This window comes from Thermobia domestica, chromosome 2 (genome assembly GCF_964235325.1).
Source record: "Thermobia domestica chromosome 2, izTheDome1.hap1.1, whole genome shotgun sequence".
Taxonomy (NCBI): domain Eukaryota; kingdom Metazoa; phylum Arthropoda; class Insecta; order Zygentoma; family Lepismatidae; genus Thermobia; species Thermobia domestica.
In genome coordinates this window covers 355,081,143-355,105,000 of record NC_137455.1, presented here as the reverse complement: position 1 = coordinate 355,105,000, position 23,858 = coordinate 355,081,143, and the positions used below count along the sequence as shown (strand labels likewise).

The window sequence follows — 23,858 nt, the reverse complement described above, 5'->3', positions numbered from 1 at the left end:
ATTGTTTGCAGTCTTTTATGTCTGTTATGAAAATCTTTAATACAATTGTCGATGGAGAAAAATTGCACAATTCTCTTCTTTTATGTTTTTATTTGTATTTTTTGTTTACTGCGAGTGAAAAGGAGCGCCATTCTTGATTAATGAAACCAGATTTCTCTTATCTTTTCAATATCCCGTATTGTAGAGAGAGAGCGACAATATTCACAAATAAATCAGATTCAAGATACAGATGTTGAAACTTTTTCTAAAGACAGGTGAGACCAATAATAAAAGGATAATCCATCAATCAAATTCAAGAAATAGATGTCTAAGGACAAACGGAATCAATAATAAATGGATATTCCATGTTTCAAATTTAAGAGATAAATATTGAACCTTTGTCTAAGGGCAAATGGAATCAATAATAGAAGGATAATTCATCATTCAAATTCAAGAGATAAATATTGAACCTTTATCTAAGGGCAAATGGAATCAATAATAAAAGAATGATCTACCATTCAAATTCAAGAAATAAATATTGAACTTTTGTCTAAGAGCAAATGAAATCAATAAATAGAAGGATCATCCATCATCCAAATTCAAGAGATATCTAGGACAAATTAAATTAATAATATAAGGTTGACCCATCATTCAAATTCAAGGGATGGATATTGAAATTTTGTCTAAGGACAATTGGAATCAATAATGAAAGAATAGTATATCATTCAAATTCAAGAGATATATGTTTAAGGACAAATGGAACCAATAATAAAAGGAAAATTCATTATTTAAATTCAAGAGATAGATATAAAAGAACAATCAAAATTATTACTGGCAACTAACAACGCATTTTTTAGCGCCATAAACGTTCGTTTTTGATTTTCTTGAAAACTTGATCTGCGTATATCTCATTAACTATCAGTTTGAACTGCGTATATCTCATTAACCATAAGTTTGAACTACGTATACCTCGTTAACTATAAATTTGAACTGTATGTATCTTTAAACTATAAATTTGAACTGCGTATATCTCATTAGACATCTTAGTTTGTTCAACTCGATGCAACCTATCATTTGGTGTGTCTCATACTTCAATAATGTTATAGTTAAACAAAAAATAATGTTTAAAAGATAATCGTAAGTTTGAACTGCGTATATCTCATTAACCATAAATTTGAACTGCGTATATCTCATTAATTATAAGTTTGAGCTGCGTATATCTCGTTAACCATAAATTTGAACTGTGCGTATCTAATTAATCATAAATTTGATCTGCGTGTATCTCATTAACTATCAGTTTGAACTGCGTATATCTCATTAACCATAAGTTTGAACTACGTATACCTCGTTAACTATAAATTTGAACTGTATGTATCTCATAAACTATAAATTTGAACTGCGTATATCTCATTAGACATCTTAGTTTGTTCAACTCGATGCAACCTATCATTTGGTGTGTCTCATACTTCAATAATGTTATAGTTAAACAAAAAATAATGTTTAAAAGATAATCGTAAGTTTGAACTGCGTATATCTCATTAACCATAAATTTGAACTGCGTATATCTCATTAATTATAAGTTTGAGCTGCGTATATCTCGTTAACCATAAATTTGAACTGTGCGTATCTAATTAATCATAAATTTGATCTGCGTATATCTCATTAACTATCAGTTTGAACTGCGTATATCTCATTAACCATAAGCTTGAACTACGTATACCTCGTTAACTATAAATTTGAACTGTATGTATCTCATAAACTATAAATTTGAACTGCGTATATCTCATTAAACATAAATTTGAACTGCGTATATCTCGTTAACCTTAAATTTGAACTGCGTATATCTCGTTAACCATAAATTTAAATTGCGTATATCTCATTAACCATAGATTTGAACTGCGTATATCTCACTAACCATAAGTTTGAACTACGTATACCTCGTTAACCATAAATTTGAACCATATCCATATCTCATTAATCATAAATTTGAACTGCGTATTCTCATAAACTGTAAATTTGGACTGTGTATATCTCATTAACCATAAATTTGAACTGTGTATTGTAGTTTTGCTACTATAATCATAATGAAAAGCTTGATAAGGATATGGTTCAGCCTGTTTTTTCTTAATAGATGGCGTGGTTATCGCATAGCATCAATTTTGAGGTTTACGGAAAAAATATTTGTTCTCGATTTTCTTCAAAAACTACTCATGAGGGTTTATGGTCCCCCATATCACTTCGTTCAATACAAAAAGATCTATTGACTGGTATGTATCTTATCTTTGCACACTTTTCATGTTAAATTCTAATAGATGTAGAGTTAATAAAGAAAGTCCCAATAACGAAAGAGACGAGAAGGCAAAAAGCAACTTTAAAACGCATCAATAGATGTTAACAAGCTACTGCTGGTATTCTTTTTGTCTTTTTCCAATGCGGACACAGTACAAAGAAGAGTAGAGGAGAAAAAAGTCTTAAGGGAAAGAAGATTCAAACACGCGCTGTCCTTTTGGGACAGAAGGCGAAGTGAAGTTAGTGAAGTTGTTTTCGTGGAGGCCAGGGTCGTCGGTTCAGTTCGCTTCGCTTGTATCGTATTGGCGGTTCGCCAGGTCATTTTCCTCACTGCATCGCTGTAACAGCATTAGCTTTCAGAAAGCAGGAAGAAACCCTATAGAAGAGAGGGTAAAAAAAAGAAAGAAAAGGTTCCAGCGAGACTAGAACATGGCCTTGCCACAGAAAGGTGATCGATTAGTTTGTTCTGGTGGAATCTAATCAAGAAATGAGCAGTCCTTTTCACCGAAGGTCACGAGAGCACTCGATAATTGACAACATAACTTTTGGGAATTGATACCTCAGAGATTCGAAGGAGGAACTCAAATACCAGCAGCCAGTTAATAAATATTGCTTTTTTTCTTCTATTGTACTGCATCTCAGGAAGTAATAATACGAATACCTCCCACGACGATTCCTGTAGTTTGATTTACAAAGAAGCTATCAGATTCCTTTAGGAGTAAATTTTGAGGTCCCACTTTGGACACTCAATATTTCGCCTTCTCTTTCCTCTTCATTGTTTGAGACAGACAACAGCTATTATTTTCTATATACGTGGAGGAGGTAAACACCTATGTACCTGAGGAGTCCTCTGTTCGGTCCCCAGCCACGTGAGTTTGTGGTGAACAACATGGTGTCTGTGAGTTTTATCGAGGCTTTTAGCTTTCCTCCCACATTCCCATTCCACTAATTTTTCCATCATCATTCACTTAGTTTAATAATAGTCTCCCTTAGCCTAAAGGACATAATTGTGAGTACTTTAGAAAGCATGCACCAGAGGTAAGCGCTGTAAAACTGAGCCAAGGTACCCCTCCAAATTAGAAATACTGTCATATTATTAGACTACGTCCGTCTGTTTCCTTTTAAAGATGCATTTAATATGTTACATTTCTGTTTGTTCACTATTATTATTATTATTATTATTATTATTATTATTATTATTATTATTATTATTATTATTATTATTATTATTATTATTATTATTATTATTATTATTATTATTATTATTACTTGAACGCATATGGATGTTTTTTTTTAGACGTATGATTACACATAAGTTTTGTTCTCAGTTTCATGCAACTATAAGAAAAATAACAAGTAAAAACTAATTTGGGCCTATGTTTAGCAGAAGGAGTCCACTTCCTTTCTCTAAAAAAAATGTTACTATTTTGGTAATTTCTGTTCACATTCGGTTAGTTTAGGTTAGTTTAGGTAAGTTTAGGTTAGGTTAGATTAGGTTAGTTTATGTTATAGTAGTGTAGGGGTCCAGCATTATTTTTGCAAAAAAAAAAATGATAGAATTTCGCTTATTTCTACTAATATTAGGTTAGTTTAGGTTAGTTCAGGTTAGCTTAGGTTAGTTTAGATTAGGTTAGGTTAGATTTGGTTACGTTATGTTACGTCTAAGTACTTACATCACTCATTCCTCCTGTAAATTTTGTGTTTTTTACGTGCTTCTGGACCTCTTCTGTTAAACATACTCCCTAAATTGCATTGCGTGGTGCATATATGTAGTAAATAATTAATTACCGTTCCACATATTTGTGTGCATACGTATGTAACATTTTGCTGTTGTAATTAATAGCTTTTATTTTAACGAATCAATTACGGTTATAATTAGGGAAAGAAACAAAGGAAACCCCTTTGGCAATAATTAAATAATATATTACAGCAACCATTGTATTTGTATAGATTAAATAATTATTAATTCAAAATATAATACCGGTACATAATGTTACAGTAATACATATATACGCGTGAAATGTACAGTCTTCTTGAAGCCTTATCTACTTGATTAAATTCCAACTGTAGGTAAAAGCGTAAGGTTTTTCAAGGAGCGATGGGTGGTCATTTAAAAAAAAAAAACTGTACATATGCAGTTTAACTGCCATCTGGCGTGTCTTCCAGCATTTGGTGCGTCTTCGAGTGTTTCGTCACCGTCCTTAAACTTGCTAAACCACCACTGCACTGTCCGCGTAGTCACGACATCCACACCAAAGGTCTGGCATATCTTTCGCCCCGCTGTAGCTGCGTTTGACCCCAGTTTGACAGCATACACGCTTTGTGGAGGTCCCGTGTTTACTCTGTCGTTACGCACGTTCACGGTGTAACTGGACTGGACAACCAGGTAGTATGTTGAATATACCCACACCAACAACTGACTTTCGCCTCATCTTCATTCCATTCAACTCACGGTGTGAGGGACAATTGAACACAGATCTGCATAAAAAGCGACAAAACTTTCTTGGTTACCTTTATAAACAAGGATTTAAAATATAATCTTTGTTTGTAGATACTAAAATTATATTATGTCGAAATTTTTGCGTTGTTTATTAGAATCACGCAGTAGGACTTATAAGATTGGAATATTAGTACATCAGTCCGTCCGTTCGTTATTCCACATGGCAGCTCGTGGCTGAAATCCACTTTTATTTGTTGATTTATCTATTTATTTATTGCAACATATAGCTATATCGATTACCGCAGCTGAGATCGTTAATGTATTCAGTCCGTTAACATCTTCAAGGGTAACGATGGCTATCTGTATCCTGTTTAAAATCTCTACACACACCCTAGTTTCTATGCAACCTACACAGTAGCAATGAAATATTGATTGCCTATAATAAAAGGATATGCAGCTTTTCTCACTGCATTTATCTCGGCCGAGTTGGTTGATGGAGTCAATCCGTTAGCATCTTCAAGGGTAACGGTGGCTATCTGTATCCTGTTTAAAATCTGTACACACGCCCTAGTTTCTATGCAACCTACACAGTAGCAATGAAATATTGGTTGCCTATAATAAAAGGATATGCAGCTTTTCTCACTGCATTTATCTCGGCCGAGTTGGTTGATGGAGTCAATCCGTTAGCATCTTCAAGAGTAACGGTGGCTATCTGTATCCTGTTTAAAATCTGTACACACGCCCTAGTTTCTATGCAACCTGTACAGTAGGTTAGAAATGTTAATTGCCTATAATAAAAGAATACAGAATCGCGTGATGCTATTTACTGTATTTTATCACAATTTATTAATTGTTGATTGTCCTATTTATTCATTTAACAAGCTTTCAGGTAATTCCTACTAGGCCATTCTACACTGGAATATTTAACAAATTATAGGAACAAACACAACAATGTCACAATAGGGCCTAAGTTGAATAGAATCTATACTTTGTAGAAGTACCAGTATGGTATTCGCCTAATGACAGTGTGGAAAAACCATTGAACAATTTCAATCAGGACGGTCGGCCACTGAATTCGAACCCTCAACCTCCGTGTTAGGAAGTAAGATCTCCAATTAATATCCCACATCCTCTCTAAAAATTTAGTGACACCTCTTGGCGGGAAATTACATCCGTAAAGTTTTTATCGCTTCAAAGGAAATGGAGAAACTTAGCAAAAGTCCTTAATCGTTGCCAACAAGAATTTGGACTTAGGTCATTTTTTCTTCCCTTACTTTGTAGCGATTTAAGTTTAAATATCTACCTATGTGATTTCCCTTAAGAGCCATCACTGGAAAATTGTAACAAAATAAATTAAAAATCTACTATTGAATTTACCTTCAAAAATCTGTATTTCTATGCTATAGCGTATGATAGACACTACATTAAAATTATTTGGACACTTCGTGTTAATGAAGCATGAAAATATACATATTGAATCTGATGGAAATTAGAACTAACCTAGGAGATTACGTCGCGTATTTGCAGGCCACTAATACATCATTTGTCACAACGCGTAATGCAATGTACTCTATGTTGTCTTTCGCGCTCTAGCCCCCTGTCGTGTCAATCTGCTATCTGTCTAATTACGTGTTTGGAGCTTAGATGTGATGTCATCACAAAATTAATGACAATGCCACAGCACTGATGGCAGAGAGCAACGGATGATGATTATTCGGAGCAGCGAGAGGAAGAGGGGAAAGCCCGTGTCTACATGGAACACCATCTTGAGTTACAATATGTATAATCTTGTATAACAATATAGTGTTCAAAATAATTACTTACCCCATTACTGTCAAGTCATTTTACAATAAGCGGAAATCAACTTTCTAATTATATCAAAGTAATTATACCTTCAGTTAATGTATAAAGAAAACTTACTAATGCATTTTGTGAAGTTAAAACATTATTAGGTGTCTTCAAAATGTATATATAATAGACAAAGTTGTGGGTTAAGTTGTCACATTCACATTTCTATGACAGAATGGTATTTAAATGGAATCTAAATCCTAATTAATTTAGAAAAGGTATCGAAGCGATTTTAGTTTATACGAGGGGATTTCCAAAAGTTTATTTCCAAGCTGGTACTGAAATATCATGCCACTACCGGTAATAAGCTCTTCATGGCATATAGCGCCACCTATGGAAAAATGTATCAGTTTCAACTGTCGAGCTGTTCATGACATATAGTGCTATTTATGGAAGAAAAAATGTCAGTTTCAACTGTCTACCTGCGTCATTTCGCTGGAGACAGTCATATGAATCAGTCGCTGTGCATTGATCTCACATAATGCATGAAAATGCTTCACAGGATAGTGTTGCGAAAACTTCAGTCAAAGCATAGGAGTCTCTGGCGGAGGGAACAAGGCTACATGCCCCCCCCCCCAATATTTTGTGAAGGAAATGAAATGGATCAATGGTGAAACTATTTAGATCTATCTGAAGAAGTAATGAACAAATTAGTATTACATCTGTTGTTAAGTATTAAGTTGGTGTGACTGAAATATCCGCTTGACGTTTGTCATTTTCAAAGAGAGAAAAAGGAAAACTAGAATTCCTGGTTAGTCAAAGTAGTGTCAGGTGCAGCCACATATTTTCGTTATCGCTCAACCAACGAGTGCGTTCTAAGACCAAAGAAGATCGGACAAGCGAAAAGAATGTAGAAGAAAGTCGATATGCGAATTAAGAAGTTAATTTTACAAAGACAAGGAAATATTGAATAGACATGAAGATGATGACTAGAACTAAAAATGATATAGAAACTTGAATAATGTATACTTATAGAAGTAAGTTCCATGGAAATAGAAAACTAACACGGTAGAATTAACTAACTAACTAACTCTATGGCCTATGAAACCCGGAGGTTCAATGCCGCGTTCACAAAAGCTCTCCACTGACTTCTATCCTTAGCTAACTGCATCCAGTTTCTACTTGGTATTCCAATCTCTGCGAGATCCATCTTAATATTGTCCTCCCATCTGCGCCTAGGTCTTCCTAATGGTCGGCAGAACACGATAATTAAAAATCTAAAGATGGAAATCAATGAATCAGTTGGCAAATAGGAGCTTGAGGATAATGGAAAAAATACATTGAAAAGTAGGGGCCAAGGTGGCTCAGTGGTAGAGCGTTCACCTCTACCCCCGCCAAGTGAACTTTGTGATGGACGAACACCGTGTGCGTGGGTTTTCTCGGGGATCTCCCGTTTCCTCACACTTTCTTCATTCCACCATTTTCATTCATTACTCATCATCACCGTTCTCCTTTAGCCTAACCGGCATAACCGTGGGACATAAAACTAAAGATTTCATTTCATTTTTTACATTGAAAAGTTGTATGCGCGCGGTGGCTTAGTGATAGAGCGTAGGGTTCGTGGTTCGATCCAGGGTTGTGCCAAGCTGAGCTTTGTAGTGAACGAAAACTGTATCCGTGTGTTTACTCGTGGTTCCCCCGTTTCTTTCCACTTTCTTCTTTCCCCATTTCAATCATTATCATTATCACTGCCCTCCTTAGTCATGGTGCTACTCGTGAAACGTAAAATTGGAAATTTCATTTCATTTATTTAGTCATTAAAAACAACCAAAGGAAATACTTTATTTCACTCATTTATTTGATTTACTTATTATTCTAGACTTTTGGCGTTATTTGCTTTATTACGTGCTTATCTTTAACTTACAATGTTTGAGGTTTATCCTCAAATCTTCGAACTTTAATTTGACTAATTTCCCGACGTCAGACAATAGTACAATATTCTATTATTACTTTTACATATATATGTGATATATATAGTGATTTTAGTTGAACCGTACGGAGATAGACTGTATGAGAAATAAAATGTATTTTATAAATGTGTGAAATAGAATATAACGTAAATAGAGGATGTATTAATATGACTAAAAAATAGAAAATGAAATAAATATTTTTAAAAACATGCTTTCTTTTGTTAAAAAAAAATAGAACACTTTGCACTAGAAAATAAAAAAAAATAATTCTGTTTTCAAGAAAATTACTTTTAGGAAAAATATTTATGCATGAGTAAAAATAAAAGCATGGGGAGCGATCTCATACACAATCAGTTTATGATATTTATATGAGAGCGCTCCCCATGCTTTTCGTTTTAGTAGTCCTTAAATAGTTCTTTCCTAGAAGTATATGAAAACGTTCCCTATGCTTTTCTTTTTAGTCATGCTTAAATAGTTTTTTTTCCCTAAAGTATGTGAGAGCGCTCCCCATGCATTTCTTTTTAGTCATGCATAAATAGTTTTTTTTAAGAATAATATTAGAGAGCTCCCCATGCTTTTCTTTTTAGTTATGCTTAAATAGTTTTTTTTTCTAAAAGTATATGAGAACGCTCCCCATGCTTTTCTTTTTAGTCCTGCATAAAGAGTTTTTCTTCTAGAATAATACGAGAGCGCGTATTAGAGCGCTCCCCATGCTTTTCTTTTTAGTCATGCATAAGTAGTTTTTTTTTTCTAAAAGTATATGAGAGCGCTTTCTATGCTTTTCTTTTTAGTAATACATAAAGTTCTTTTCTAAAGTAATTTTCTTGAAAACGGAATTATTTTTCACTTTATAGTACCATTTGTTTTTTTTTTAAAAAACATCAGTACGATTTGTTTTATTGTTTAAAGAAAGTATATTTTAAAAATACGTTTATTCTATTTTTAATTCCCTTCACAAAGGATTAATGTAACTTTGACAAAATGTTCTTGAAGTGACAAGTAAGAATACTTAAATCGCAGTTTGTTAACATGAAATTATTTGATTTGTTATACTTTGTAGAGTGTAAACGTTTTATTATTATTATTATTATTATTATTATTATTATTATTATTATTATTATTATTATTATTATTATTATTATTATTATTATTATTATTATTATTATTATTGGAAAAGATAAGCAAAAATTTTTAGATTTGTTTTCTGTTAAAAAATTTGAAGGTGATCTAGTTAGATCGATTTGCGTCATTAAATAGCTTAAATTAATTTGCTTAATGATCTGAATTTATTTATTTATTTATTCATTTTTCAGCATTATCGTGGAAGTCTGAAGAGCCTGAATACCGGCATCGTAACTTTGCTCAACTATGGGAAACATGTGCCACCTGCCGTATCCCACGTCACTCTTGCTCATGAAATTGGACACAATTTTGGATCACCTGTAAGTAAAATTTCTGTTTTGTTAATTAAATTTGCTTGTTATAATGTTAAAAGTATAATATATTTTCCAATTCGTACCGTTTTCATCTCAACTTGAGATAGGAAACAAAAAAATCAAATAAGTGTGTGGAAACCATTATAGACACAAAATGGTGGATATAATCCACGTTATAGTATATACAGAAAATTATCAAAGGGAAACGTACTATGGCCCAAACTTCCTGTATGGGCCGAAGTATGCCTAAAAGGCATAAAACGTTAAAGCAAAGATTTTCTTTCATTGAATTTTGATAGCTCTTTTACAGTGCACTTGTTACTTACTTTTTAAAAATTTAAATCTTGTAACTTTAATTTAATCTACTTTTGTACTTACTAGACGTCTAAAATTTTGTACAGATATGTAAATTCGATAATAATACTTTATTTTCACATAATTTTCTCTCCAGCTTTTTGTTTTATTAGGTTACTGTTCTCTTTGTTAGAGCTAAATCCTTCTACTTAAATTTCACTTCCTTCTATACTAACTAGAGTTTTGAAATTTTGTTCTGATACGTAAACCCAACGACAATACACTATTTTCACTCAATTTTCTCTCTAGCTTATCGTTTTATTGTAAAAGTAGTCTTCGACTAGCTGGAAACTTTGCCTCCAGATCTCCAGATTTTCTTGGTCTACGGCCTCGTACTTTATATTCCACCTTTTGCTTCTGTTCTTCACACGGAACAATACGTTTATAGCATTATTCTTTGCAAGAAATTTAAAGCCCTTGCCAGTGTTTCTTTCAGAAAAAATGTTCCGGAGGACACACACTTAGTATTCGGAGGAGCATTGTTGGTACTATTCTATTTATTGCGGGCACCCTCATAGCTCCAGGGGGCACGGGGCAGTGCCCTCCCCCAAAAGCATGTCTGGAAGAAACACTGTCAACTGCTGTATTCAAAATTCATTTCAAATGGGTCACACCTTCTTTTCTCCCCTTGATTATGAGAGCGACATCCTTAGTCATTTTTATATATTCAAAAAAAAAAAGAAAAAGAAAAAGAAAAGAAAAAAGAAATTGCCCCTGTTCTCTCGTTAAAAAGATGTATTTCGGCAAAGGCTGTGGCGGAGTTTACGGAAACGCGGTGGTATATGCCTACTTTGTTTGGAGTAAGGAGTTTATATACGCCAAGTTTCATATCCCTGTCTCTAATCTTAAGAGATTTCGAGATATGGCCATCTTGTTTGAAGAATCATAACCCGTACCCTTCTTTTCTTACCGCCTTTTTTCCCCTTGTAGGAGAAATATTTAAAAAATGATTTAAAATGTCTTTAATTGTTTCAAATGAAAAGCCTAAATTCCAAATTCCATGATGGAGCTTTCCGCCGGTATGCATTTTATGTATGTGGGGGTACCACAGCGGAGAGGGAGAGGGTAAAGTTCGTGCTTTTTGTTTTTGAATCAGGTTTTTTTCTGAGGATCATTTCCCTCCCCCTTGGGGGTGCGGTCTTAAAAATTGGTATGTGAAGCAATGAAGTAGTCCACTACATGGTAATCCCCAGTATGTGTACTTTGCTTATATGGGGGAGGAGGGGGCAAAGTTGGCCTTTTTTTTTTTTTTTTTTTTGAGACTCAGTTGTTTGACGTAAATTACATTTATTTTCAGGACGGTTCCATATAAGACAAGGTATATTTTCACTGAATTGGTCTAGAGGCTTGTTACCTCGTTGGAATCTGTGTTCCATAAAATTTCCAACGATTTATCAATCATGACTCTGTGATAATAAAGAGGTCACCAGGACCCCCAATACGAAAGTCTGCAACAGTCCTTCAAAAATGATATACAGGGCGTTATTATAGGAATTTCGTTCTGAATTTTTATCTCGCTTTGTATTGCAGCAATGGCTATCATTTTTATACTATTGTGACAAGTGTATTGCCTATACATTCGCTTAATTTTGTCAGCGTAGGGGGCCTGTAAGAGTTGCCAGGCCAAGGTTCTATTTTTTTCATATTTTTAAGATTTTTGTTTCTTCTTCTTCTACGAATAGGGTGAAAATTGCACAAGTGTCACCTCATTGAAATCTGTGTTCCATAAGCTTTTTAACGAGGTATCAACCATTACACTGTGATAATTAGGGGTTACATGCACAGGATGGGCACTGCGTATGGCCAACACGGCGTAGGATCGAAACGGCATACGACCGAAACGGCATAGGACCGAAACGGCATAGGATCGAAAGCAGAACCTTCATACGATCGAAATAATAAAAAAATACATTATTTTATAATCACGCAATATTAAGTAACAATTATTTTCTTGAAGATATATAGGAGAGAACCGTCATACTACCGAAACGGTATAGGACCGAAACGGCATAGGACCGAAACGGCACAGGACCGAAACAGGTTTCTGAGCTGAATTGTTGGTCGTATGCCGTGTCGGTCCTGTGCCGCATCCCCATAATTAGGGCGGTCACCAAGACCCCCAACGTAAGAATCTACGATTTCGTTCAAATCCCTGTCCGGTGTTTAAAGTTAAATCCCATTTTTTATATTAATTGATTATAATAAATTATAGCAAAGCTCTTGTAATCTTAATCGCATTTCTTTATTTTACCCTATCCATTTTTTTCCTTTTTTATTGTACATTTTATACAGTTACTAAAGAAAGAGCTGATTCACTCGCTGTAAAATAGACTTCTGTCAACGCCAGTGCCAGACAAATCATAACATGGAAAATAGCAGAGCAAATCAAGGTCACTAATTCAAAATTCAAAGACGGTTTGACAATAACATTTTCGTTCTCGAGCCACAAGGCGTTATACATATATCATGTTGGAGAGACAAAATGAATTTTAAAAATACCATTTTTTCCCCCTCCTCACAACTGAGCTGCTAAAACTCATCTTGTAATAAAGTTATGTGTTCCGTGGCACCGTAATATGATTATTTTATTCGCTAGGTTTCCACTCGGGAAGCATCATCAAGAGATAGAGATTACGGTTTCTAATCCTGAAATCCAGGAAATTAGTCAATTTCTCAGCGAATGCCTTTGCTAAATATTGCATTTAATTTTACAAGAAGTCTGTGTGTCACTGTTAGGAGTGTATGTGTCACCGCTAGCAGAAGACAAATAGCAATACATACAATAGATAAATAACAAAAAATAACAATAGTAACAGTATGCTTTCCTCACATATAAATGCAGTCCTTAACAAAAGTTTAAAAACCACGTAGAGAAACTGAAACACTTGGTAGAAATTGGTTGTGGCCTAAATAAATGTGGAATTTGTTTGGACACGTTGGCACACCCCATTGAACAAGACATTATGAAAAGAACATTTACCGTATATACAGGGTGGGCTCAAAGTCGCTTTTCCCAAAGCAAGTAAGGAAAGAAAAGAAATAAGTGAGCGCTTTTCTTTTCTTTTCTTTTTCTTTTTTTTTTGGTACTAGAACTGGAACTACTGTCTTTTTTAGTGTGGCTCGGACTGGTAACTATATTTTCCTTCTTGTTTTGTTTAAGATTTGTTTGCTGAGTGAATTTGTGCCAAGAATGTTGATATGAATCGCAATTTATCAAAAGATTAATATATTTTTGTGCTACAACACAACAAAAACACAAATGTGCTGACAGCAGACTTCAGGAAAAGATTTCCAGGTGTGGAACCATCAAGCCATAAGAAACCTGAACCAACTATTCGAAGCTACAAGCTCTGTGTATGACCTACCGCAAAGCGGACGACCACAAGGTGTACGAAATGAAAGAAACACTGAATTTGTTGCTCAGAATTGTATATCTATCCCTAATAAGTTTACCAGAAGGCGCGCACATAAGCTGGGAATGAGACATATTTCTCTAAGGAATATGTTAAAGGATTTGAAGATAAAATCTTACACGGCAAAGCCTGCACGTGTTGCACGAATGTGATCCGGTTCGGCGTGTTGATGAAGCTGACAGAGCTTCCGGAAACAAACTTTGTGTACAGGTAAGGCCTCATTCAAGATGAGCGATTACGTAAACAGACACAATTGTTTATTGGAGTGATACAAATTCATACAGAGTTGTGAAAGAAGAGTTAAACGTCCCTGGTGTCACTGTTTGGGGTGGCACGGTGGATAAGGCAATTCATTTTTGAAGGAATTATTGCCGGAGGCACATACCTTCAGATGTTGCAAAAAGTTCTCATTCCAGATCTTGAAATAACCCTTGTTACGAGTACATTCAGTCCCCGTGGCAACACGATAAAGCACCACCTCATTTTCGCGTTGTTGCCACGGATTTCTTGGATCAACATTTTGATGAACGGATTGTCGTCATGGTACAACAGGTTGGCCACCTCGTTCAAGTGATCTCACACCATGCGATTTCTCCATGTGATGTATCGTCAAAGTCAAGTGTTTGCGAGACAATCACAGGATTTGGATTACTTGAAACAGTTTATCGAATAATCATTCAGAAGATTGAGGACCAATCCTTGCTTGTGCCTTAACATTTGCAAATCAGTGTTGAAGAGATGTTCCTCGAACCTGGTGGTAAGCAGTTTGAACAGTACTTTAAGTACAATAAAGATTGTCAAGTCACGTAGCTTCTTTCAGTTCTTCATATATTGGGGAAAGCAACTTTGTGTCCACGCTGTATATATCGGATGGGTGTGTAAAGTGAGGTAACTCTAAAAACTTGATTTTGAGATAAATAAAATTTAAAATTTATTCTTTTCACACCGAAACCCACGAAATCGCAACTTTTCTCGAGATACACAGTCTACTTCCTCCGCAACCACTGGCAAAATGAGATATCAACCGCTCTTACACATCGGCACGGAAGGATATTGGCTTTCATCGTAGATAAATCAATTTTCACAATTTCGGAGATAGGCCCTACTTCTCTTTACACACTCATCCAATATATTGAAAAAAGATCACATAATACAATTTAGAACAAAGTAAAATATATATTAAAATTCCACAAAATTTTCAACACTAAAAAGACTACGTAACTGTTTGTCAGAAATGGGTAAGAAAATTTAATACGAGGGCAATTAAAAAAAATGTTTGTGCATGTGGGAGGAATGGACGGGAAGAGCGACGTCAGTCCTGTCGTGGCGCTGTGTGCACTCTGTGCAGTAGTTAAGTAGACAGTGAGCAGCACAAGAAGAAGGTTGTGTTGCAGTTCACTCGTCCGCTATAACAATTAAAATGATCGCTTCAATTTAAAAAACCGCCAAACATGAAGTACGTGCAGTAATACAATTTCTTAGTGAAAAAAAAAACTTTCGGCAGCTGCGATTCATCACGAACTGTGTGGTGTTTACAAAGCAAACGGGATAAGTGAAGGTGTCGTATGTGAATGGTGTCGCATGTTTAAAGTTGAACTAACTGACATGCACAATGCAGCAAAAAGTGGACACCCATCTGTACCCATCTTATAGTCCAGATTTGGTGCCGAGCGACTACCATCTCTTCAGGCACATGACAGAATGGTTTGCGTCACACCGCTTCGACAGTGACAATGCGCTTCACAATTCTGTTAGAGTGTGGCTTCATTTCCAGGCAGATTTTTTGCAAAAGAAATTTCAAACCTTGTAAAACGGTATGACAAGTGGCTTAATTTGAGTGGTAAATATGTTGAAAAGTCCCTATAATGTACTTTTCTAATTTGTATAATAAAAATTCTATATCTGTGAGTGTAAGTCATTGATAACCAAACGGTGCTTTCCTTTCGAATTGCCCTCATATTTTGTGAAATTGAGCAGTTTGTTTAATCCAGTTTTTCAACCCGGAGGTCGGGAAAGGGTTTCATGGGGATCGCGAAGATAACCGGAAGAGATAGATATAATTAGAATCTAATACCGGAAAATATTTTTAAATATTATTTTGAATTTTATTCTGATAGGCATATTTTTATTTTTATACATACTGTTAAGAACAACAAAAAAATTGGTCTACTGAACATTTCCAACAAATACAGAGTTGTTTAAAAATCAATTTAAATGAAAGAGGTATGATATGAAACTAACGAGAGCTGCATATAGAAATGCCAGAAAAATACAAATGCAAGTAAACCTTCATATTGAAATACAATTAAAGTCGAAATCTAATGAGATACCTGAGCATAATGTGATTTCACTAGTGTGGGAATATCCGGTTCAATCTTCGTGACGCACATTATCAAGTCATTTAAAATACTCAATAACTTTTTTAACAACTGTCCAAGTTTTTTTTACCAAAATTAGAAATCACTTTATTTTTTTTTTTATTATATGACTCAAAATTAAGGAAGTTAGTAAGTTTTAAAATTTTCGAACGCCCTCCATTTTGAAACAGTATGAAGAATCGGATTCAATATTTGTAATAATGAATGAACTTACCAAATTTGGTTTTAATCCATTCGCTTTTAGGGAAGTTACTGTATCCACTATATACAAGAAATGGATTCTACTATTATAGAAATAGATGAATATCGTGAGATCTTTGCAATAAGTATATTAAAAACAGCACACAAGCTTATTACAAACCAGAAATTATAAGGGGGTCGCTGGCAAGAGGATGTGATAAAATGGGAGTCGTGATAGGAATTAGGTTGAGAACCACTTGTTTAACCTATCAACTTGCGAATTAGTAAAGAAACAGAATATTCATAACCAGTGGCGTATTTAGGGAGGTGGCTTCCGGGCTTAAGCCCCCCCCCGAAATCTTACTTAGTATAGTAAAGTAAATGAAATATCTTGCAGAATTTTCACATTTCCAGGCAAAGCCCCCCCCCCGAAAGTTAGCAAAGTCCCTCCCGAAACAAAATCGTAAATACGCCACTGTTCATAACAATAATAAATACATTAGTAATATAACGTTACACAGCGTTTACAAGAAAATACAGAAGATAAAATTTGATATTTTGTAGTGATAGATCGTGCGCATGACAGCAAAGGACGTAGCAATACATTTTGTGTAATTAAAGTAATGAATGATGATGCCTTATATAGTATACAGACTGTTTTCCTTCTAGTTTCTTCTTTCTTTCTAGATAGTACGTTCATAAGAAATTAAATTTGTTGTTACAGTGCCACCTAGTGTATCGTGTTAAAATTAATTTATTAGTATATCTCACAAAAGGGCGTGGAATAGGAGACTGGATGGCTAGGTTCCAATTTTTTTTTATCTCTCCCCTTGAACTTATGGTAGGGTTTGGTGTAACAAATACTACTACTGCTACTACTCTTATACTACTACTGCTACTCAACGAAGCACAGAATATATTTTTTTCAGCAGCCGTTGTAGGAAAATTAGACAGAATTTCTTGTGTAGTTTCACTGTTCCCTTCTTGTTTTGCCATTGTTGTTATGTAATGAGATGGGAAGTGGTTATTCTTTACAATAGCTTTCCTGGTCTTCATTTTTTTTTTCTTTCTTAGAGCGAAGAACGTTTTAAACAAGTATGTATTAACACCCTACAATAGAAGGAAAGAGACTCACAAATACAGAATATTGTTCGTTGTCTAAAAATGCAATGTACTTAGTATAACACATATACAGAGAGGAACAGAGAGAGAAAAAGAAAGGAAGTTTGCAGTGTGTTAATTCTCGGTTTTATCCCGTTTAACCTGTTTAAGAGTCGACAAGACTTGAAGTAAAAAAAACAGTCAGTTTTTAACATTGAGTTCAACTGTTAGATTGGTGTGAATGAAATGCTACACGCCTGACGCCTGATGAGAAAGTCACCTCAACAACATTACACATCGATAAGACTAACGATAAGATCACACTTCTAACGTCAGAAGCTCAATATATGTCCAACAAACAGTTTGGAGTACCCACACACTCAGAAGTCCGTGCGTTGTTGAACAAGATCGGATATGAAAGTATACCATACGTTGTTTAACAAGGTTGTATGAAAACATACCCTGCGTTGTTGAACAAGATCGTATGAAAGTGTGCCATGCGTTGTTGAACAAGGTCGTATGAAAGTGTACCATACGTTGTTTAACAAGTTTGTATGAACGTATACCATGCGTTGTTAAACAAGGTCGTATGTACCATGCGTTGTTGAAGAAGGTCGTATGAAAGTGTACTATGCGTTGTCGAACAAGGCCGTATGAAAGTGTACCATGCGTTGTTGAACAACATCATATGAAAGTATGCCATACGTTGTTTAACAAGATTGTATGAAAATATACCATGCGTTGTTGAACAAGGTTGTATGAAATTATACCATACGTTGTTTAACAAGGTTGTATGAAAATATACCATGCGTTGTTGAACAAGGTTGTATGAAAGTATACCATACGTTGTTGAACAAAGTCGTATAAATGTGTACCATGCGTTGTTGAACAAGGCCGTATGAAAGTGTACAATACGTAGCTTAACAAGAACAAGGTCGTATGAAAATACAGCATGAGTTGTTGAACAAGGTCTTATGAAAGTGTACCATGTGTTGTTTAACAAGGTTGTATGAAAGTATACCATGCGTTGTTGAACAAGGTCGTATGAAAGTGTACCATGCGTTGTTGAACAAGAACGTATGAAAGTGTACAATGTATTGTTGAACAAGGTCGTATGAAATTATACTATGCGTTGTACAATAAGGTCGTATGAAAGTGTACCATGCGTTGTTGAACAAGGTCGTATGAAAATATACCATGCGTTGTTGAACAAGAACGTATGAAAGTATACCATAAACACTGATGCGAGTGATTTTTCTATACAAATTCAAATTAGTACTTCTGACCCGTGACAAAATACATTAACGGTGCGTTTGAGCCACGAATAGCGAATTAATTCACCATTCACCGTTTGTTTGTCATGTTTCGTTTCGGTCACAGAGCATTGCACAATGAGCGCCGACCAACATCATATTCAGATGAGCTTCTAGGGAACATTGTGCATAATCTCGGAAAAGTATTTGGGCCATTGCAGATGAGTTAGGCATGTACCATGCCACTCTCGTTCGGCGGCTCCGTGCAATCGATAAAATAAAAAAAGAAATACATTCATGGGTACACGTAAGTTGACACCGCCCAACAAGAAATGCCTTCTAGAGTTGTACAGCTCTTTAAGTGTAAGAAATAGCCGAGAAAGTTTCCTGCATCAGATTGTTACTTCAGATGAAAAATGGACCTGTTTATGACAGTCGCTAACGGTCAACATAGTAGTTCGATCGTGCTTCAGTCCAGAATGGTTTCCGAAACCTTCTCCCCTCTCATAGAAGGTGTTATAACTGATATGGGCAGATTGGTTCATCATGCCTTTCTCAGATTTCAAGGCAGATCGTTATAATGCTAAACTTCATGACATCTTAACAGCTTTGCAAGCCATTGCGCTGGAGCCCCTACGAGTAAGCTTTACACCTAAATACGCTGCTTGTAATTCTGCTTGTGGCCCTCTCGGGCAAGTGACAAAGGGGTCAATGCATTAAGATGACTGAATGCACTGCACGCTTGTCCACATGCGTTCAGAAATTTTCTAAACACATGGTGTTTTCTGTTGCACGACACTATTCGCCCACATGTCCTCTAAAAGATGGTGCAGGCTTTCCATAACCTTTCTCACCCACCGTATTACCCCGATACCTCTCACACTGACTACCACTTCTTAGCAGGAAAGACCTTTTCTGGTGATCGATCGGTGCAACGTGCGATTGAGGAATTCTTCCCATCACAGACTTCAGATTTCTTCCGCCATGTAATCCAGTCGTTTGGCTGAGCGATGTCAAAAGAGTGCAGTTGCGGACAGGGTCTGTAGTACGCGACAGAACATAACCAAATTGTTTCCTCGAAGGTCAAGATCTAGGGGTTTACTTGTTCCTACCATAAATCATTCTGTGTAACTAGAACCCGGTGTTGTCTCTAGGTAGAACTATATTCAGCTCTCAGTGTGGCTAACCCCATTACGGTTATCATAGTAGCATCGTACAGCGTTTCTTCCGTCTGACATCCATAGCTTTTACACTAATATAGTATAATGCAATAATTTATATTTGACCATTTTAATTTATCTAACCGCAAGTTCGTTGGTCGGCTAACTTAAAAAATGCAAACAATTAGAGCTCTTAATTATGATTTTAACTTATAGTGAAACAACACACCATTTACAACAATGACAGATTAAGCTTGTTTTCATTTTTGAAAAACGAGGTTAGCAGGCTAACCCTATTCATAGGGTCAGATGGGCCAATCCGATTCATACGGGCCAATTGGGCCAACACGATTCATACGGATAAAAATACAATATCGGTCCAGGATCGATTCTATTTTCCGAGCATTACCGAAACTGTACAGTAGCCCGAAACGGCTCGGACGCAAAAACTGCCATATTATTATTATCATTATTATTATTATTATTATTATTATTATTATTATTATTATTATTATTATTATTATTATTATTATTATTATTATTATTATTATTATATTAATAGGAGAGAAAATTACTTGGTTGAATGAGCTGTGTTTATTCTTGTTTTCTTTATCTGCTTATTGGTTTGCAACACTGATACGTTGAATAGTTCGTCTTCATTGTTTACCCTAGCGACAGGGATAGCGGCCAAGTTTTTATAATACCGGCAACATCTAACTAATTAACAAACCGCACGTGGCCGCTAATAACCTTTTGACAGTTTTACTGCTGGTAAGAAAATTTGGTTTAGTTTTGGAAACAACTATATTTTTATTAACCAGATATTATAGTTTCCACTTGTTTGGCTTTTGAAAATGACGTAGCTGGGATGAACATTTTATTCTCACTAGTTATATTTAATCAAGTAAGATTCATTCCACAGCGTGAAACTATGATGAAACTCCCAAGCTATGAGGGATATAGTGCTGAAACCGGAAGTGATTCATCGATGAGTTCCGGCTTCAATACAGAAATAAGAGCGAAGATGGTGCATATTAGGGCCTGCCCTAGGCAATTTGCCGCTCTCTTTTCTCCAGAAAGGACAAGTCTTAAGAGCCACATTTTAAGTATGCAACCTTCATGAACAGCGAAGGGGTGGGAAAGTGTACTTCCACTCAGAAAGGCCTAAATACTACAAATACAATTTTGTTGTGTCTGATTTTTTCTATAGATTATTATTATGTTAGTGGAAGATAAAGCAAACACACCTGTAGAGGAAAGATTGTAATCCTTTTTATAGAATTCAATATCGAGCTTCAATCTCAATATATCAGTTTGCAATTCCAGTGCAACTAGTTCTTTTATCTTTATTTCTTGAGTTTCCTTCTACACCTGTTGCATTTTTAAAAAATTGTTTCCACCTTTAATGATAAAGAACTCGTTTGTGATAAAGACAAGAGTAGTTTTCATATGAAAACTGTGATAACGAACTAAATGGAATAGGTGTTCGCTACTGTTCGAGAATTGATTTTTTTTTTTTATCTGACAACAATCAAGCAATTCATGCTGGGATTTGTTTGACCATTTGCTTTAGCACTATCCACGTAACCTTAAACTAATGCTATCTAAATATGATTTATGAATGTAGTATTCAAATAGAAGATCGGCTTAGTAAATTTAACTACCCTCATCATGAACTCTGTTTCGAAAAGGAAATATTTATTTTAAATAACGTATAGTTATGATTGCCACCCCGTGCAAATGCACGTGTTGCACACATGACAGAGCCGGCCCTGGTGCCTATGCTTGATAAACTGAATCCGTATCAAAACATAAGTTTCTCGTTAATCTGTTTTCGTCCTATAGATATTTAATTTTGAAACGGGAAATGATAATACACCTTTACTACTTCCAGGTTCAAAACTAGAATAAGGGCGATACTCTGAATCCAGCCAGAAAGTAATTTCTTAATTTATCTTCCCACTTTTTTCTGTAATGAAGGATACCATCTTGAAACCGGAAATGGATAAACCTAGCACTTCCGGTTTCAACCGGTGATAAAGACAGAGATGTAACCTATTCTTAGGATGTTGAATCAAAGTAAAGAAATAATTTCTTTGTATAGATATCTTTACCGTTTTTTTTCTATGAGGATTCAATTTTGAAACCGGAAGTGGTTAAACTATCACTTCCGATTTCAATAGTTTTTAGACTGTCTCTTTCTCAGGAGCGGATTGCCCCGATCCACTCCCCCCCCCCAGAAGAGGAAACTTTCTTATTTTATATATATAAATAAAACCCATCCCAGAGTTTGGAGCCCTTAAAAGTAGCAGTATGACAACCCACCGCCCCCCCCAAAAGTCGGTCCTGGATCCGCCCCTGCTGTTTCTGTTCTTGTTCTGACACATGTCGATGAGTAGCCAGAGACGCCCACATAATTTTTTCCTTAATTAATTAGATATTTATTCGGACCACGACAGCGGGCCCTTTAAAAACGTAATGTTATTAGGACTATAATAGTGAGTCTTATAAGATTGTAATGTTATTAGGATCACGCTACTGGTCCTTATGAGATGATAATGTTATTAGGATCATGTTAGTTTGCCTTATAAGGTTCTAATGCTATTCGGATCACGCTAATGGGTTTTATAAAATTGAAATGTTATTAGAATCACACTAGTAGGTTTTATAGGACTGTAGGGGGCGCGGTGGTTCAGTGGTAGAGCGTTCACCTCCGGTACTTGGAGTCCCTAGTTCGATCACAGCTCGTGCCGTGTGGACTTTGTGGTGGACAAACACCGTGCTCTTGGATTTTCCCGGGATTCTCCCGTTTCCTCCCACTTTCTTCATTCCACCATTTCATTCATCTCTCATCATCACCGTCTTCTTTAGCCTAACTGGCATAAACGTGGGACGTAAAACTTAAAGATTTCACTTCATTTTTTATAGGACTGTAATGTTATTAGGATCACGCTAGTGGGTCTTATGAGATTGTAATGTTATTAGGATCACACTAGTGGGTTTTATAAGATTGTAATGTTATTACGATCACGCTAATGGGTTGGATCTTATTGTAATGTTATTAGGATCACGCTAGTGGGTCTTATGAGATTGCAATGTTATTAGGATCACGCTATTGGGTTTTATAAGATTGCAATGTTATTAAGATCACGTTAGCGGGTTTTATAAGATTGCGATGTTATTAGGATCGAGTTTTATAAGATTGTAATGTTAGTCCGTCCGTCCTTCCGTTACTTCATACAATAGCTCTTGAACGAAAGCGAATTTTTGAATTTTTTCCTTCAGTAGGTAACTAGTGTGATTATCTCGACAGAGTTCTTTAATGGAATCGATCCGTTAACATTTTAACGGGTAATGAGGACTTTAACGGTAGCTTTCCATATCCCATAATGAAGATTTCGCGTGTTCCCCTTTACTGTCTTTAAAAGTGTTTATTTAAAGTAACATTCAAATATCTAAATTTTATATTTACGTTATTCAATTACTTTTGCTAATCATGTTTCATGTGTTCTGTTCTATTTTCATCGACTTTATTTCCGTGCAGAAAAAAAAAAGTTTGAATTACAACTATAATATTGTGTTTCTTTCCTCTGCAGCATGATCCTGAACTGTGCACACCTGGTGGTGAAGACGGCAACTTTATAATGTTTGCTCGTGCGACATCTGGTGACAAAAGAAACAACAACAAGTTCTCTCCTTGTAGCTTGAACAGTATTAACCCCGTTCTGAACGCCAAAGCTCGTAATCCCAAAGGATGTTTCACGGGTAAGTTTTCACTCGCTTGTTTCTCTTCTTTCAAAAACAAAGTTTTAGTTGGTCATTAAAGAAAGAGACAGAGAGAGAGAGAGAGAGAGAGAGAGAGAAAGAAAGAGAGAGAAAAAACAGTGATATTATACAATTGATAACTTTTGGTGAGGAATTAATACCCAGTAGATTTGATTTGTAATTTCTAGGTATACATAAGTTTAGTTGCCTAATACATTTGTTATACATTTTGTATTATTATTATTATTGGATCAAAATATCCAATGTATTTCAATATCAAAACTTTTCTTGTAGGCTTTATATCTGGAGAACTACATATAGTGTAGCTAAACCCAAACTATCACTTAACTCA

At 35.4% G+C, this 23,858-nt stretch overlaps 1 protein-coding gene across 1 annotated transcript in view; it reads left to right on the top strand.

Annotated features, from left to right (window-relative positions):
• The window catches only part of LOC145678796 (disintegrin and metalloproteinase domain-containing protein 10-like), a 502,666-nt gene that overhangs the window by 442,674 nt on the left and 36,134 nt on the right, over window positions 1-23,858 (top strand). Inside the window, exons 7-8 of the mRNA XM_081749311.1 lie at window positions 9,780-9,908; window positions 23,338-23,506. Coding sequence (XP_081605437.1) covers window positions 9,780-9,908; window positions 23,338-23,506 — 298 coding nt within the window. The remainder of the gene's footprint in view (window positions 1-9,779; window positions 9,909-23,337; window positions 23,507-23,858) is intronic.